General features: G+C 45.5%; 1 protein-coding gene and 1 pseudogene across 1 annotated transcript in view; one reads left to right on the top strand and one right to left on the bottom strand.

Moving 5' to 3' along the window:
• Positions 1-547: 547 nt before the first annotated feature.
• Positions 548-665, top strand: LOC126107119 (5S ribosomal RNA; annotated as a pseudogene).
• A 9054-nt stretch (positions 666-9719) lies between these two features.
• Positions 9720-17237, bottom strand: part of LOC126106135 (brachyurin-like) — an 88033-nt gene continuing 80515 nt past the window's right edge. Inside the window, exon 6 of the mRNA XM_049912378.1 lies at positions 9720-9893. Within this exon, the coding sequence (XP_049768335.1) occupies positions 9720-9893 (174 nt within the window). The remainder of the gene's footprint in view (positions 9894-17237) is intronic.

Below are 17237 nucleotides of genomic sequence, written 5' to 3' on the forward strand. Positions count from 1 at the left end.
TGGTTTTGAGACGAAAAACTCATCGAGTCGTGTTCGGAGCGCATTTTCATCCGCAAAGAGAGTTCCTTGAACGTTAATCGATAGAGAGCGTAAAAGCTGAAAATCTGAAGACGCAAGACCAAGGGAGTAAGGTGGGTGCAGAATGATTTCCCAATCAATCTCCCGTGTAGCGTCTTTTGTAACGCAGTCTTCCTGGTCGTTGTTCTTGGATTGCGCCTGCAGGACGTCTCAGTTGTTGATAACAAATCAGTAGTGATGGTTACAACTCAGGAAAGGAAATTGTAGCACACCACATGCCGTGGTTCCGCCAATTGCTTAACATTATTTTTTGTGGATGAGCGCAGATCTTTGGACGGGGAGTTGCTTATTTGTTTGGGCTCAGCCATACCCTTATTTTCCTTATGTTACGATAAAGGCACAATTTCTCGTCTCTAGTAACGATGCAGGATAGCAATGGTCGAAGCTGATCACGAGCCAGTTGACAACGAGCAAGCGAGATGCACGTAAGGCCACCGGATGATTTTTGTTACCCACTGTCTCCAAATTGGGTAACGGCCTTGCCGCAGTGGACACACCGGTTCCCGTAAGATCACCGAAGTTAAGCGCTGTCGTGCGTGGCCGGCACTGGGATGGGTGACCATCCGGGCCACCATGCACTGTTGCCATTTTTCGGGGTGCACTCAGCCTCGTGATGCCAATTGAGGAGCTACTCAACCGAATAGTAGTGGCTCCGGTCAAAGAAAACCATCATAACGACTGGGAGAGCGGTGTGCATCCTCAACTGAGGATGACACGGCGGTCGGATGGTCCCGATGGGCCACTTGTGACCTGATGATGGAGTGCTGCTACTGTCTCGAAATTGCAAAATGACAAAATTTCAACTCAAATAACAACAGCGAACTACAAATAAAAAAAATCACAATCGATAAACAAGCGTGTACCAACCATGATGCGTTACCCACGCACCCGAATTTTGAACATCCATCACTGCATGCAAATGTCGCGTGGTAGTGGAATGATCACACTTCATCACATCTGCCACTTCTCGAGTACAATGACGTGCATCATTTTGGATTACTGCTTTTAAACGATCTTCATAAAATCCCGAAGGTCTTTCTGAGCGCGGAGGGTTACTAATGTCACACCGGTCCTCCTTAAAACGAGGATCTTACCGCGCTCTTTCCAAAGACATCATCCCCATATGTAGACGTTTCTGGCTGTCACCCGTCTATCTAACTCATACAGAAGAACAGGTCGGAAATGTTCCGGTTTGTCCACTTCGCACTCCATTTTCCAGCGTCCACAGCTCCACCCACTGTCTCCAAATTACAAAATGACAAAATTTCAACTCATATAACAACAGCTAACTACAAATAGAAAATCACAATCGATAAACAAGCGTATACCAACCATAATACCAACATGCAAAACAATAGCGCTAGGATATTATTGCACCAACCTAATATGTTCAATATCCAGGATACTCATTGTCAAAACAGCTAAAAACTATGGAAAAGATGCCACTGTAATGTAAAAGTATAGGTAGTTGCCAAACGAAGAGCCAGTGTTTACAACAGCTCTTTTAATTGAGAACAATATTATCAGATTTATTCTCATATAGGGGAGAGGTGATCGAAAATATCGGAAATAATTAATAGCATTGAAAAGGTTTTAATTAAAATTTTCGATATACATAAACTCTCGTCAGAACAACTCCCGCAGCAAAGCAACGTTTCAGGGAAATCAAAGAGTTTTAACGCGGTTGTTTTTGTTTATAAATTCCACTATATAACCCATGTGCGTGACTGTCAGTTCTCTTGTTTTGTTTTCTGCGTCCTGAATAACTCTACGTAGCTGCGGCGTGTGATATATGCTACGAAAAAGATCAGGGCACGTTTGTTAAATTGCAAGAAAATCTTTTATAGTTAATTTATACGGGACAGACTTTTGCCTTAAGGTCATGGCCTAAGAATATCTGAGGAATTGTGTGCGCGAGAAAAAGTAGCGCTCAGTATTGAATTCTATAACATACCGAATAACCGATAATAGTATCTGTGGACTACATGAAGGGACGTTAAATTTAATATAAGAACGGTATTGGACAATAAGCTTTGTGCAAGTAAAAGCGTACGGAGTTTGAATGTCTGTAACGAAGAATAGTAATGGACCATAGTCCTTGCTCTAATATCTTTGAGTGACGAACTAAAAAAGTGACGGATATTTTAGTTGCCGTACTTGCTGAGAGTAATTTTAGAATCAACCCTCTTTTTTTCTCTATACAAACGCAATCATTCATAGTCATTTAATTATTATTTAATGTTGTTAATAAAAAACTAAAGTGATTTCCATAATAGCGTGTGTATTAGTCAACGATAATCATATACAAGCTGCGAACTGTATCTCTGGACGCCGGAAGATTCGATTATGAAATATTACTAAGCGTAAATTGTGACTTAAAACCTATTTAACATTTCATTTCCAATCTGACAGAAATAATAAAAAATCAGAAACAGCGTGGATAAGTAGTAGCGTCGGAAATAGGAAGTTGAAGTAATAATTGTGGTGTCACCGCCAGACACCATACTTGCTAGGTGGTAGCCTTTAAATCGGCCGCGGTCCGTTAGTATACGTCGGACCCGCGTGTAGCCACTATCAGTGATTGCAGACCGACAGCCGCTACACGGCAGGTCTAGAGACACTTCCTAGCACTCACCCCAGTTGTACAGCCGATTTTGCTAGCGATGGTTCACTGACAAAACTAAAGTGATTTCCATAATAGCGTGTGTATTAGTCAACGATAATCATATACAAGCTGCGAACTGTATCTCTGGATGCCGGAAGATTCGATTATGAAATATTACTAAGCGTAAATTGTGACTTAAAACCTATTTAACATTTCATTTCCAATCTGACAGAAATAATAAAAAATCAGAAACAGCGTGGATAAGTAGTAGCGTCGGAAATAGGAAGTTGAAGTAATAATTGTGGTGTCACCGCCAGACACCATACTTGCTAGGAGGTAGCCTTTAAATCGGCCGCGGTCCGTTAGTATACGTCGGACCCGCGTGTCGCCACTATCAGTGATTGCAGACCGAGAGCCGCTACACGTCAGGTCTAGAGAAACTTCCTAGCACTCACCCCAGTTGTACAGCCGACTTTGCTAGCGATGGTTCACTGACAAATTACGCTCTCATTTGCCGAGACGATAGTTAGCATAGCCTTCAGCTACGTCATTTTCTACGACCTAGCAAGGCGCCATTACCAGTTACTATTGATGCTGTAAAACATGTACCGTCAAGAGCGATGTTCACCAATTATGGATTAAAGTTAAGAATTCCAGCAGCTACGTACTTTTTTTGCTAGTATAATTACCTTGTCCTGTTCCAGACCTGCGTGAGCTTAAACACGTGCCTTTCGGCTTCCTCATAGTGGGCTGGCTGTCTTGCCAATCCGCAACAGTTTGGCGACGAGGCCAAATCGCGTTCGTAACTATACTGCCCTGATTTACTTGTGTAATGGCTTCGCCACAATCTCCAGATGTACTGTCCGAATTTTATCGCTTACAGAACTAGCAGATGTAGGCCTTACTGGATGCCCTTGGACAGCTCGTCCAGGGTCAACGTGCAATGCAAATCGATGCGGCAGCCGCCGCTCCACCGCTCACACTGCCACAACACGCAGTTGCACCACCGTTTTGTCCTTTTGATGCAGCACTGGAAAGCTGGACGGAGTGGTCACGCCAATTTGGATTCCATCTCGCCGCCTACAGAGATCAAGGTAATGAGCCTTATCTCCTTTCGTCCATCGGCGTCCAAACGTACCGTGTGATAGTCAAATTATTTCCCCGACGCTATGTAGCAACTCTGTGCTACGACGAACTTTTGTCTGCATTAGACGCATATTTCAAAGAATCAGTCAATGTAGTTGCGAAACGGTATACCTTCTTTCGTACAAAATGTACGGCAGGTCAGACTAATAGGGAGTGGGTTGCAACTTTGCAAGGCCTTACTAGGGATTGTGCTTTTGAGTGTCAATGTGGACTCCCTTATTCAGATACTATGCAATTGCACAGAACGTTTCTGATGTTCGCATTCGGGAACAGATTTTGAAACTAGTCAATCCCTCCCTTCAACAAGTGATGGACATATTGGATCGGCAGGACATACTTGACTTTGCTCAGGAATCATTTGAAACTTCGCCACCTGTGTGTCAGGTTAACCGGCCCGCCGGGCGAGCTGCATGGAACAGTAAACAGTCCTCGCGCCCGGCCGCGCCAAAGCCGCCTGGCTCTCAGCCACGTGTACTGCGCCAGCAAGCAAATGCAGTGAAATCATGCCCGCGGTGTGCTACTAGACATTCGTGTGAGAATTGCCCTTCACGCCAGGCTATTTGCTTCTTCTGTAATAAAAAAGGACATGTTCAAAGTGTTTGCCAGAAAAAGCTCCGATCGGAAGCTCAAAACCATTCCAGGCCCTTTGCTTCGTGCCGGAATCGGAATCGAACCAAGGATATTCAGGCTCGCGACACTTCGCCCATGGAAATTCATGTAGTTCATTCCATTCCGCCCAGTGCTACTCTCTCTCACAGTGACTGTGTTCATCCCACAAATAGTGTGCGTCGACATCGCCAGAAATCCCGTCAAGTCGCAAGTGATTCTGTACCAGTGTCAGTTCACGTTGCACGAGACAGTCGCTCTTGTCGTCAGCAGGACAATAAACTTTTTGTGGACTTGGACATTAATGACAAAGTGATACCATTCCAGCTCAATACCGGAGCTGCAGTTTCATTGATCAATCACGACACGTACAAACAGGTGGGCACACCTCCGTTGCGTGCCGCAAATGTTAAGTTAAGTAGTTATTCAGGACAAGCGATCCCTGTGTTAGGACAGTGCAGCCTTCTTGCAACATACAAAGGACAAACAAAACTTGTGTCATTTTACGTCCTTCGTTTTTCTTCTGCAGTGAACTTGTTTGGTTTCGATTTATTTCAGTTGTTTAACTTGTCTATAGTAAATCAGGTCCTATCAGTGAACCAGACTGTGCCTTCAGTCAGTGTTTCTCGTCTATGTGAAGAATTTGCGGACGTTTTTGCACCGGTTGCACTAAGAACTATAAAGCACATTTAAAGCACATTTGGAACTGAAAGTCAACGCCCAACCGCAATTTTTCAGAGCGCGCAATGTTCCCCACACATTGCATGATGAGGTCACAAAGACATTACACGATTTGGAATCACAAGGTGTAATTGAACGTGTGCAGGCTTCTCTCTGGGCATCACCCGTAGTAATTTTGCCAAAACCTTCCGGAAAATTGAGACTTTGCGTGGACTTCAAGGCAACAGTGAATCCACAACTAGTGACTACAACTTTTCCTTTACCCCACCCAGAAGATCTTTTTGACAAACAGTGCCCGGGTAAATATTTTTCGAAGTTGGACCTAGCAGATGCGTACTTGCAAATACCGGTGGACGAAGAATCCCAGCGCGTTTTGGTGGTTAACACGCATCTTGGTTTGTACCGATTCAAACGACTGCCATTCGGGTGTGCATCAGCCCCTGCATTGCTTCAGCAATATCTACAAGCTGTTTGTGCGTCGGTCCCTACTGCAGCAAACTATCTGGACGATATTGTGATCTCCGGAAAGACGGAAGAAGAACATTTAGCCAATCTCAGAACATTATTTCAGGTCTTGCGACAAAATGGTCTTCGCTTGCGGAAGGACAAATGTGTGTTTTTTGCTCGTGATTTACCCTACCTGGGCCATGTACTCAATGCACAAGGGATACATCCCAGTCCAGAGCACCTCCGTGCCTTACAAGACTTGCCTTCGCCGCAGAATTTGAAGCAGCTACAGAGTGAGCTGGGAAAAATTAATTATTATCACCGCTATGTGCGCCACGCCTCTTCCATTTCAGCTCCGCTTCATCGCTTACGCCGTAAAGGTGCTCCGTTCGTCTGGACGACGGAATGCGAATGCGCCTTTCGCCAGTTGAAATCGGCGTTGCTTTCCAATACTTGCCTTATGCCATTCGATCCCCGGAAGCCCCTTTTGTTGATGGTGGATGCATCGGATTTCGGGATCGGTGCTGTGCTTGCGCACAAAGATGGTTCGCACGATCGCCCTATTGCCTTTGCGTCCAAATTGCTCTCGTCTGCACAAAGAAATTATTCACAGATCGAGAAAGAAGCATTGGCTCTCGTATTTGGTGTTACGAAGTTTCATGATTTCTTGTATGGTCGTCACTTTACCATCATCACAGACCACAAACCTTTGACATCGCTTTTTCATCCGACCAAGCCTGTACCTCCACGTACAGCGCAGAAATTCATTCGCTGGTCTCTTGCAGTACTGCTACGATATCTTGTATCGGTCCACTGCTAAGCACGGAAACGCCGATGCGTTGTCCCGTTTGCCTGTTGCTTAGGATAGATCATTCGATTCCTCCGAACTTGCTTGCATGTTCATTGATTCGGAAACCAATGACGTGGTCGAATCGTTTCCGATTGATTTTCGTCGTGTAGCTACAGCCACAGCTGCAGACCCTGTCCTTGCTACCGTTCTGCGTTTTGTTGCTACGCAATGGCCCTTGTCAAAGTCACGGATCGGGGATCCGTTGGTTCGCCGATTTTTTGCTCACAAGGAGCGACTTTTTGTACGACATGGTGTTTTGCGTTCTGATAATGATCAGTCCAGGGTCGTGGTCCCACGTTCGTTACAGTCCTCTGTCTTACAGCTTCTCCACCAAGGACATTGGGGTATAGTGAGAACGAAACAACTTGCCCGTCAGCACTGTACTTGGTTCGGAATCGATGCTGCGATTACGAATATGTGCTCTTCTTGCATGGTGTGTGCCGAACAACAATCAGTACCACCGCAGAAATTCTTTGCATGGCCAAAAGCCACTTCCCCTTGGCAACGCTTACACATCGATTTTGCTGGTCCATTCTGGAATGCTCGATGGTTGGTTCTGGTCGATTCATTCAGTAATTTTCCTTTTGTTGTCCGGATGTCTTCCACGACGTCATCTGCCACCATCCAAGCGTTATCCGCTATCTTTTGCATTGAAGGTCTTCCACAGACTATTGTTTCCGACAATGGCCCACAATTCATGTCCGCAGAATTTCAGTCATTCTTCAAGGCCAATGGTATTCAACATCTGACGTCCGCGCCGTTTTCGCCACAGTCAAACGGTGCCGCTGAACGATTGGTCAGGACTTTCAAGTCACAGATGTTGAAGTTGAAAGAGTCGCATTCTCGGGAGGACGCGTTATTGCTCTTTTTGTCTTCGTATCGCTCTCAGCCCCGAGATGGTCGCTCGCCGGCTGAGTTGCTCAACGGTCGCCCTCATCGAACCTTGATGTCTTTGCTACATCCGCCGCATCAGGTTCCTCTGCAGCGGCAGACACCTGCTTTTACTCCAGGCGACGTTGTCTACTATCGCAACTATCGAGGTTCACGGCGTTGGCTCGCAGGGCGCATTCTTCGCTCCTCGGCCACGTTATATATCTGGTTTTAGGGGCCCTCTGGTTAGGTGCGTCGGCATCTTAATCAGCTGCGCCTCTGTCGTCGCACGGGATCTGCCGCTCCCCGTCTGCTTTCAGCGACGGTGCCGTCCGGGCAGCGCCCTGGGGACCCATCTACTGGCACGCCTTAGCCCCAGGTGTTACCGACGCTGCCTCCCATTTTGCCCCATGGCGACGCGCCGCCGCCGCCGCCGCCTGTTCTCCCGGCGGCGACGCCCGCAGTGGACGCGTCGCTGCAACCGCCGGGCAACTCCCTGGGTCACGCGCCGCCGATCGCTTCCCGTGACCAGTTGTCCTCCGCCATGGAACTCTTGCCCGCTCCGGACCATATGTCGTCTTCGCCCGTCGGGTGCCCCGGCCCGATGGAGGTCGACCCTTCGGCCCCTCCTGTCTCTCTACGGGCGCATACACCGCATGTTGGCGTGCACCCTGAAGCAGGTTTTCAGGCGTTTCCTAGCTCCCCTCGGTGCGAATGGCAGGGTGCGGGTGGCTCAGCCTAGCCTGTTGTTAGGCTCCCCACCTCGTCGCATGGAGTCCTCTCCACGGTGGGCGGAAGCCTTATGCCACAACCGTCCGCCGATTTGCGGGGGAGGAATGTGGTGTCACCGCCAGACACCATACTTGCTAGGTGGTAGCCTTTAAATCGGCCGCGGTCCGTTAGTATACGTCGGACCCGCGTGTTGCCACTATCAGCCATTGCAGGCCGAGCGGCGCCACACGGCGGGTCTAGAGACACTTCCTAGCACTCGCCCCAGTTGTACAGCCGACTTTGCTAGCGATGGTTCACTGACAAATTATGCTCTCATTTGCCGAGACGATAGTTAGCATAGCCTTCAGCTACGTCATTTGCTACGACCTAGCAAGGCCCCATTACCAGTTACTACTGATGCTGTAAAACATGTACCGTCAAGAGCGATGTTCACCAATTATGGATTAAAGTTAAGTATTCCAGCAGCTACGTACTTTTTTTGCTAGTATAATTACCTTGTCTTGTTCAAGACCTCACGCCAGCCTGCGTGAGCTTACACGCGTGCCTTTCGGCTTCCTCCTGGTGGGTTGGCTGTCTTGCCAATCCACAACAATAACTAACATAAAAAATGGTTCAAATGGCTCTGAGCACTATGGGACTTAACATCTGAGGTCATCAGTCCCCTAGAACTTAGAACTACTTAAACCTAATGGACTGAAGCGCCTAGAACCGCTCGGCCAACACCGGCCGATAACTACACTACTGGCCATTAAAATTGCTACACCAAGAAGAAATGCAGATGATAAACGGGTATTCATTGGACAAATATATTATACTAAAACTGACATGTGATTAGGTTTTCACGGCCGGCCTGGGTGGCTGAGCGCTTCTAGGCGATAAAGTCTGGTACCGCGCGACCGCTACGGTCGCAGGTTCGAATACTGACTCGGGCATGGGTGTGTCTGATGTCCTTAGATTAGTGCTCTGATAAGCTAATCATTTGCATATCTCAGCATCATCTTCCTATCCGTTAAATTTCGCGTCTGTAGCACGTCAACTTCGTGGTGTAGCAATTTTAATTGCCAGTAGTGTAGCATGCAAAGACGTTATTAACTATCTTGTATTCGGTGACGTAGCAAAAAATGAAGGGTGATCGACTGTGCAAAAATTCAACATTAATTATTATTATGAAATTCCGAAATTTAATCGCCGTTACAGTGAAGATGTTTGTGGCTGCTCCATCTGATGTGTAGATATAACGAAAAGTCGGACATATACAGTAGATGCCGGCCGGAGTAGCTGAGCGGTACTAGGCGCTACAGTCTGGAACCACGTGACCGCTGCGGTTGCAGGTTCGAATCCTGCCTCGGGCATGGATGTGTGTGATGTCCTTAGGTTAGTTAGGTTTAACTAGTTCTAAGTTCTAGGGGACTGATGACCTCAGCAGTTAAGTCCCATAGTGCTCAGAGCCATTTGAACAATTTATACAGTAGATAACAACATCAACATCTTACGTCAGAGAAGGCGACGACAGCAGATCGTCGGAAGGCGGCTACGTGCTACATCGGAAAATAATACATCACTTTATTAAAGTTGAAGTCACTTTATTGTTGTGAAGAGACGATCGCTTATACAACAGAGTAGTGTATGTTAGCGTATTACGACATATTCTAAACAAAAGAGATGGTGGCACAACAGAGCCGTGTAGCAGACGTCAGCAGCTGCTCATTTAGCACTGATGCCGGCGGTCGTGGTGATCCAGTCGAGCACGGAGGTGACCCTGGTGTAGGCTGCCGGCGCCCCAGCTGTGCCGCAGCCCCCATCCGGAACAAAGCTGGTCACGCCGATCGCCTTGTAACCTTCTGCCGTCTTGATAACCAGAGCGCTGCCGTAGTCACCCTGCAATGGAGACGCTTATTATACTACGGACATCTAATACACTTATGCTGCACATACTGAGCAATATGAAGATGAAATGGGAGATATGATACTGCGTGAAGAGTTTGACAGAGCACTGAAAGAGCTAAGTCGAAACAAGGCCCCAGGAGTAGACAACATTCCATTAGAGCTATTGACAGCCTTGGGAGAGCCAGTCCTGACAAAACTCTACCATCTGGTCAGCAAGATGTATGAGACAGGCGAAATTCCCTCAGACATCCAGAAGAATATAATAATTCCAATCCCAAAGAAAGCAGGTGTTGACAGATGTGAAAATTACCGAACAATCAGTTTAATAAGTCACGGCTGCAAAATACTAACACGGATTCTTTAGAGACGAATGGAAAAACTGGTAGAAGCCGACCTCAGAGAAGAACAGTTTGGATTCAGTAGAAATGTTGGAACACGTGAGGCAATACTGACCCTAGAACAAAGATTAAGCATAGGTAAACCTACGTTTCTAGCATTTGTAGACTTAGAGACAGCTTTGGACAATCTTGAGTGGAATACTCTCTTTGAAATTCTGAAGGTGGCAGGGGCAAAATATAGGGAGCGAAAGGCTATTCACAATTTGTACAGAAAGCAGTTGGCAGTTTTAAGAGTCGAGGGGCATGAAAGGGAAGCAGTGGTTGGGAAGGGAGTGAGACAGGGTTGTAGCCTATCCCCGATGTTATTCAATCTGTATATTGAGCAAACAGTAAAGGAAACAAAAGAAAAATTCGCAGTAGGAATTAAATTCCATGGAGAAGAAATAAAAACTCTGATGTTCGCCGATGAGATTGTATTCTGTCAGAGACAGCAAAGGACTTGGGGTTGGGTTGGGTTGTGTGGGGAAGACCAGACAGCGAGGTCATCGGTCTCATCGGATTGGGGGAGGATGGGGAAGGAAGTCGGCCGTGCCCTTTCAAAGGAACCATCCCGGCATATGCCTGGAGTGATTTAGAGAAATCACGGAAAACCTATTCCGGATGGCCGGACGCGGGATTGAACCGTCGTCCTCCCGAATGCAAAGGACTTGGAAGAGCAGTTGAACGGAATGGAGTCTTGAAAGGAGGGTATAAGATGAACATCAACAAATGCAAATCGAGGATAATAGAATGAAGTCGAGTTAACTCAGGTGATGCTGAGGGAATTGGATTTGGAAATGAGACACTTGAAGTAGTAAAGGAGTCTTGCTATTTGGGGAGCAAAATAACTGATGACGGCCGAAGGAGAAAGGATATAAAATGTAGACTAGCAATGGCAAGGAAAGCGTTTCTGAAGAAGAGAAATTTGTTAACATCGAGTATAGATTTAAGTGTCAGGAAGTCCTTTCTGAAAGTATTTGTATGGAGTGTAGCCATGTATGGAAGTGAACAATTGACGATAAGTAATTTGGATAAGAAGAGAATAGAAGCTTTCTAAATGTGGAGCTACGGAAGAATGCTGAAGATTAGATGGGTAGATCACATAACTAATTAGGAAGTATTGAATAGAGTTGGGGAGTAGAGGAGTTTGTGGCACAACTTGACTAGAAGAAGGGATCGGTTGGTAAGACATGTTCTGAGGCATCAAGGGATCACCAATTTAGTATTGGAGGGCATCGTGGAGGATAAAAATCGTAGAGGGAGACCAAGAGATGAATACACTAAGCAGATTCAGAAGGATATAGGCTGCAGTAAGTACTGGGAGATGAAGAAGCTTGCACAGGATAGAATAGCATGGAGAGCTGCATCAAACCAGTCTCAGGACTGAAGACAACAACAACAACAACAACAACTGAGAAAGGTTACGAACTACACTCATGCTCATAAATTAAGGATAATTGCAGAATGTGGTGCCACACAACGTGGCACTACACACAACTGGCGCTAATAGCATAGGCACATAGGTAGTACACACGACACAGATCTGTAAGTCCACAGTATTGGTGATAATTTGAGAAAACGGTCCCGAAACACATGTGCTACAAAACGCCACTGTTTCCTGCGCATGTACCCCGACATAAGTATGGGATATGATAACCATTCCCATGTACACAGGCCGCACAACGGGTTGGCATACTCGGGATCAGGTGATCGAGTAGCTGCTGGGTTATAGCCTCCCACCATTGCACCAGTGCCTGTCGGAGCTCCTGAAGCGTCCTAGGGGTTTGAAGACGTGCAGCGATATGTCGACCGAGAGCACCCCAGACGTGCTCAATGGAATTTAGGTCTGGAGAACAGGCAGGCCACTCCATTCGCCTGACATCTTCTGTTTCAATGTACTCCTTCACGACAGCAGCTTGGAGGGGCTGTACAAATCAAAAATATTCAAATGTGTGTGACATCTTATGGGACTTAACTGCTAACATCATCAGTCCCTGAGCTTACACACTATTTAACCTAAATTATCCTAAGGACAAACACACACACCCATGCCCGAGGGAGGACTCGAACCTCCGCCGGGACCAGCCACACAGTCCATGACTGCAGCGCCTTACACCGCTCGGCTAATCCCGCGCGGCGGAGGGGCCGTACGTTATCATCCATCAGGAGGAAGGGGGGACCCACTGCACCCCTGAAAAGGCGGACATACTGGTGCAAAATGACGTCCCGATACACCTGACCTGTTACAGTTCCTCTGACAAAGACATGCAGGGGTGTAAGTGCACCACTCATAATCCCACCGCACGCCATCAAACCACGACCACTATACAGGTCCCTTTCAAGGACATTGAGGGGTTGGTATCTGGATCCTGGTTCACGCCAGTTGAAAACCTAGCGAGAATCACTGCTCAGACTATACCAGGACTCGTCCGTGAAAATAACCTGGGTCCACTGTTCCGATGCCCATATACTGTGTTCTTGACACCAGGCTTTACTGGCTCTCCTGTGATCCGGGGTCAGTGGAATTCACCTTGCAGGTCTCCTGTCTAATAAACCATGTCTGTTCAGTCGTTTGTAGACTGTGTGTCTGGCGACAACTGTTCCAGTTCCTGCGGTAAGGTCCCGAGCAAGGCTACCTGCAGTACTCCGAGCCACGTGCGGGCACTGATGGTGAGATATCGGTCTTCTTGTTGTGTTGTACACTGTGGACACGTTTCCTGTCTGCTGGAATCGTTGCCATAATCTTGATATCACATTTTGTGGTACACGTAGGGCCCGTGCTACGACCTGCTGTGTTTGACTAGCGTCCAGTCGCCCTAGTATCCTACCCCTCATAACGTCATCAACATGTGTTCTTTGAGCCATTTTCAACACACAGCACATCTGAAAACGTCTGTACACTTACTCGCTGCACCGTGCTCTGACATGCACCAACACACCCTGCATATGTGGACTACTGCCAGCGGCACCGTGCGACGTCCACAGGTCAAATGCACCGCATGGTCACAGCCCGAGGTGATTTAAACCCGCAAACCGCCCACCAGAGCGTTGTTTCACCAAGCATCAGCATTATCCAAAATTTATGAGCATGATTGTATATTACAACTTGACCTACGTGATGGATAGAACATGAGCATTGGAGGACCTTTGAAAAACTGTATATTTATTGATGACACAAGTATGCTGATGAAAGGTGCACACACGCCCATAGCAGAAGTAACCAGAGAAATAATGTAACGAAAAAATATTACCAAAAGTCCATTTTGTTGGATTCCAGGTATCACAAGTGGAGATCAACCAGTGCCTACTGGATGGGGCTCCATATGGGACGTGGCATCGAAGTGGATAGCAAACTGTGCTAGCATAAGCTCATGGATATATTAAGCAAAAAGCTCGTTCATTCTGCTTTGAACTTAGAAATTTCTCCTTGTGGTGATATGGAGACGGGATTTTGAACACATGTTGTGATTTTTAACCCATTATTGAGCCACTGCATAGTCTTGTAAGATGATGCATCTACGATCAAAATGTATGTATTTTACATACATATCAACACTGTTACACCAAGTTGATAATCAAACATCTTGCAGAAGTCTCTTCAAGTATCTAGGGATTATTGAACTTAAGTGTCACTACATACACTCCATAATTGTGCTGGAAGTTACTAGAAAGAGCGAACGGAAGCTTAATTATAGAATTTACAACAGTGACAGACCTATAATACTCCCACATTCCGGACAATACATGTTACCTTTATTTCTGTCGATATCTGCTAAAAAATCCTGAATCCAGTCACGAATGTGGTCCGATCCTCTCTAAGCTCGTACATTACTCATTAAGAAAGTGCGAAACATTATCGAATGCTTCACCCTTACGATTTCCAAGGAACACTTGCAGTCCAAAACTATTGTAAAAGTATCTGAATAAAAACGGGACCATTAATACGGTTAATATGAATTACGCTCTGTTGATGCTGAATGTCTCGCAAATCTGTGCACTGAACAATACCGAATCTTGAATCACATCTCAATGAAAATGATAAGAGTATTCTCAGTTTCCTGGCTATATAAATGTAAACCTGCAGCAGGTCTTAAGTATTGTCCAGCAAATTTATGTTTTTGCACGTTCCTAATTAGCTAGCTACATTTTCAAACTAAATTCTCACAACTTCTATGCCATCTAATTTATTACAGTTCGATACTACTGCTCTACAGTTGTTATTGCCAGTAATTTTGTGGGGTTCCCGTAATTTAATTTAATCCACTCATTTATTTATTTTTTTCACCTTGAGGCTAGTTGGCAGCCATTTTGTGGTTTCTTTCTGTTCCATACAGAAACATGCTTCCATGCAGCATTGAAAGAACGGATTCCTGTACGTTACCGTGAGGACTGTTATTTACGTCATTACATGTACGAGGTACCTACGGAATATATATGATGAGTCAAAGAATATTCATAGCTTTTGCCCTGAAAGACATTTCGTGCTATTTTATTAGCAGGCTCTCAGCACACGTAAGGCATCTTTCTCAATGCGTCCACCTCTTAAAATTTTCCTACATTTCTGTTTCACTATTTAGTCAATCAAATAAGCCTGTGACCATTCACACTGTCTATAATTCTGAGCTCTTTATGATTCATGTTACTGAAACATAATATGAATCCCGTACGAGCGGTATTCAAATATGGGAAGTATAAGTGATGGACATGCAATATCTTTTGTGGACAATCTGAAGTTTGCTAGTATTGTAGCAATTAATCATAGCTTCCCATTAACTTTACCTACAACGTATACTCAAAGATACATTGCAACACAAATATCTACATCTATACTCTCCAAACCACTTTCAAAGGCGTGGCAGCATCAACTGGGAAAGGTCATTAAGGTCGTTAATACGGGACATGAACAGCCAGTGTTCCAACACTATTCCGTGGGGCACATCCGAAGTTACTTCCATATCTGTTGATGACTCTCCATCCAACATAACGTGCTGTGTTTTGCCCAACAAGGTATCATCAACCCAGTCACAAACCTTGCTCGGTAACGCAGATGATGCTACTTTTCATAATAAGTGTAGATGTGGTACTGGGTCATATAGTTTTCGGAAGTTAAGTAATACTGTATCCTCCCGACTACCTTATCTATAGTTTACAATATGTCATGTGACAAAATTGCGACTTGGAATTCACATGACCTGTGTTTTCGGTATCCGTGCTGGGTGACATGGAGGAAGTCACTCTGTTCGAGATATCCCCCTACATTTGAGCTCAGAATATGTTCTAAGATGCTACAAAAAGTCGAGCTCAACGATATCAGATGATAGTTTTATGAATCAGTTCTACTACAGCTTTTGAAGACAGGTGTGAGCTGTGCTTTCTTCCAACTACTGACACAGTTCCTTATTCGAGTAATCTACTGTAGATTATGGTTATCAGAAGAGGTAACTCTGTTACATATTCGCTAAATAATCTGATAGGGATGTCACCAGGCTCTGGAGCTTTGTTCAGTTTTAACGAATTCATCTGTTTCTCGACACCACTGATACTAATATCTATCTCACTTATGTTTTCAGTGGTACGAGAATTAAGTTAGAGCAATACTCCTGGGCTTTCCTCTGTAAAGGAACATTTGAAAACAGAGCTACGCAGTTCTGCTTTCGCTTTGGTATTCTGAATTTCAGTTCCAGTATCTTTCATGAGTGACTGGACACTAGCTTTGGTGCCAACAACAGCCTTTACATACAACTAGAATTTCTTTGGGTTTTGTGAAAGATAGTTTGACAATATTCTGCTACGGTAGTCATTTAAGACTTCACGCATTGTTCTCTTGGCTGCCAAATGCGTTTCATTCTGCCTCTCTCTCCACCTATAGACCTGCGCTTTGTTTTATACCTGTTATACAGTAGTCGCTGTTCCTTTAGAAGTTTCTTTACAGTGGCAGGGTACCATTAAGCGTTCCTCCCTTTCACGAACTGTTCCACTAGGTGCAGAGGCATCCAGTGCAGCGTCAAATATTCTCTTAAACTTGAGCCATGGTTCATCTATGTCCTCCTTTCCTGTGCAGAGAGTTTAACGCCACTACTGCCTTTAATTTAGTTACTCGAACATAAAAATCTTCCTACATGTATTATTTGCCCTTTGTACTTTGATAATCATTGTTGCTACAACTCCCTGATGGTCACTGATACCAGTTTCAATCCTCAAAGAGATCAGGTCTATTTATTGACGTAAGACACATTATATTTCCACCGGGAAAGGGACGCCGAACTACCTGTTCTAGGTAGTTTTCAGAAAAGGCATTTAAAACGTTGCGCCGGATGTATTGCCATGCCCACCACTAACAAAACTGTCATTATCATCGTTGATTGTTGGATGATTAAAGCCTCCTCCGATGATTACAGTGTGGTTGGGGAACTTACATGCTACCGATGTGAAGTTTTCCCTAAAGTTATCCGTTGCATGAGGAGGTGAGTCTGGGGGCCGGTAGAAGGATCGAATTACCATTTTATGCCCCCACCTGATACTGACTCTTGCTCAATCAATATCGCATGTAACTTCAATTCCTATCTCGATGGATTTCATTTTCTTGGCACGCCAAAGCTTTTGTGATGCAGCTGATGCAGTGACTCAGTATGTGTAGGGGTTGGAAGGATGTCATATACATAGATGGCGTCGCCAGCTGTATCTGCGTGTAGGGAGTGGCAAATGCTGCAAGCAGCAGTAGACATCAGAAGAAACTTACTGTTGCCTATCGCACGTCATCACAGCCAACAGTAATGAGATTTCTTTAATTCTGTAAAACGAGAAGGCCAGTTAATTTAATTTTCTCCAGTAGCTGACATTCCCCAGTAGCTGACATTAGCCAGTAGCATTACAGGGACATAGAGGGAGGCGGAGAGGGGCGGGGAGGCTATTCACCAGTATCATGCTTCTGTATTTCCACACATACACACTGAAATCG

Source organism: Schistocerca cancellata, chromosome 10 (assembly GCF_023864275.1).
Source record: "Schistocerca cancellata isolate TAMUIC-IGC-003103 chromosome 10, iqSchCanc2.1, whole genome shotgun sequence".
Classification (NCBI taxonomy): domain Eukaryota; kingdom Metazoa; phylum Arthropoda; class Insecta; order Orthoptera; family Acrididae; genus Schistocerca; species Schistocerca cancellata.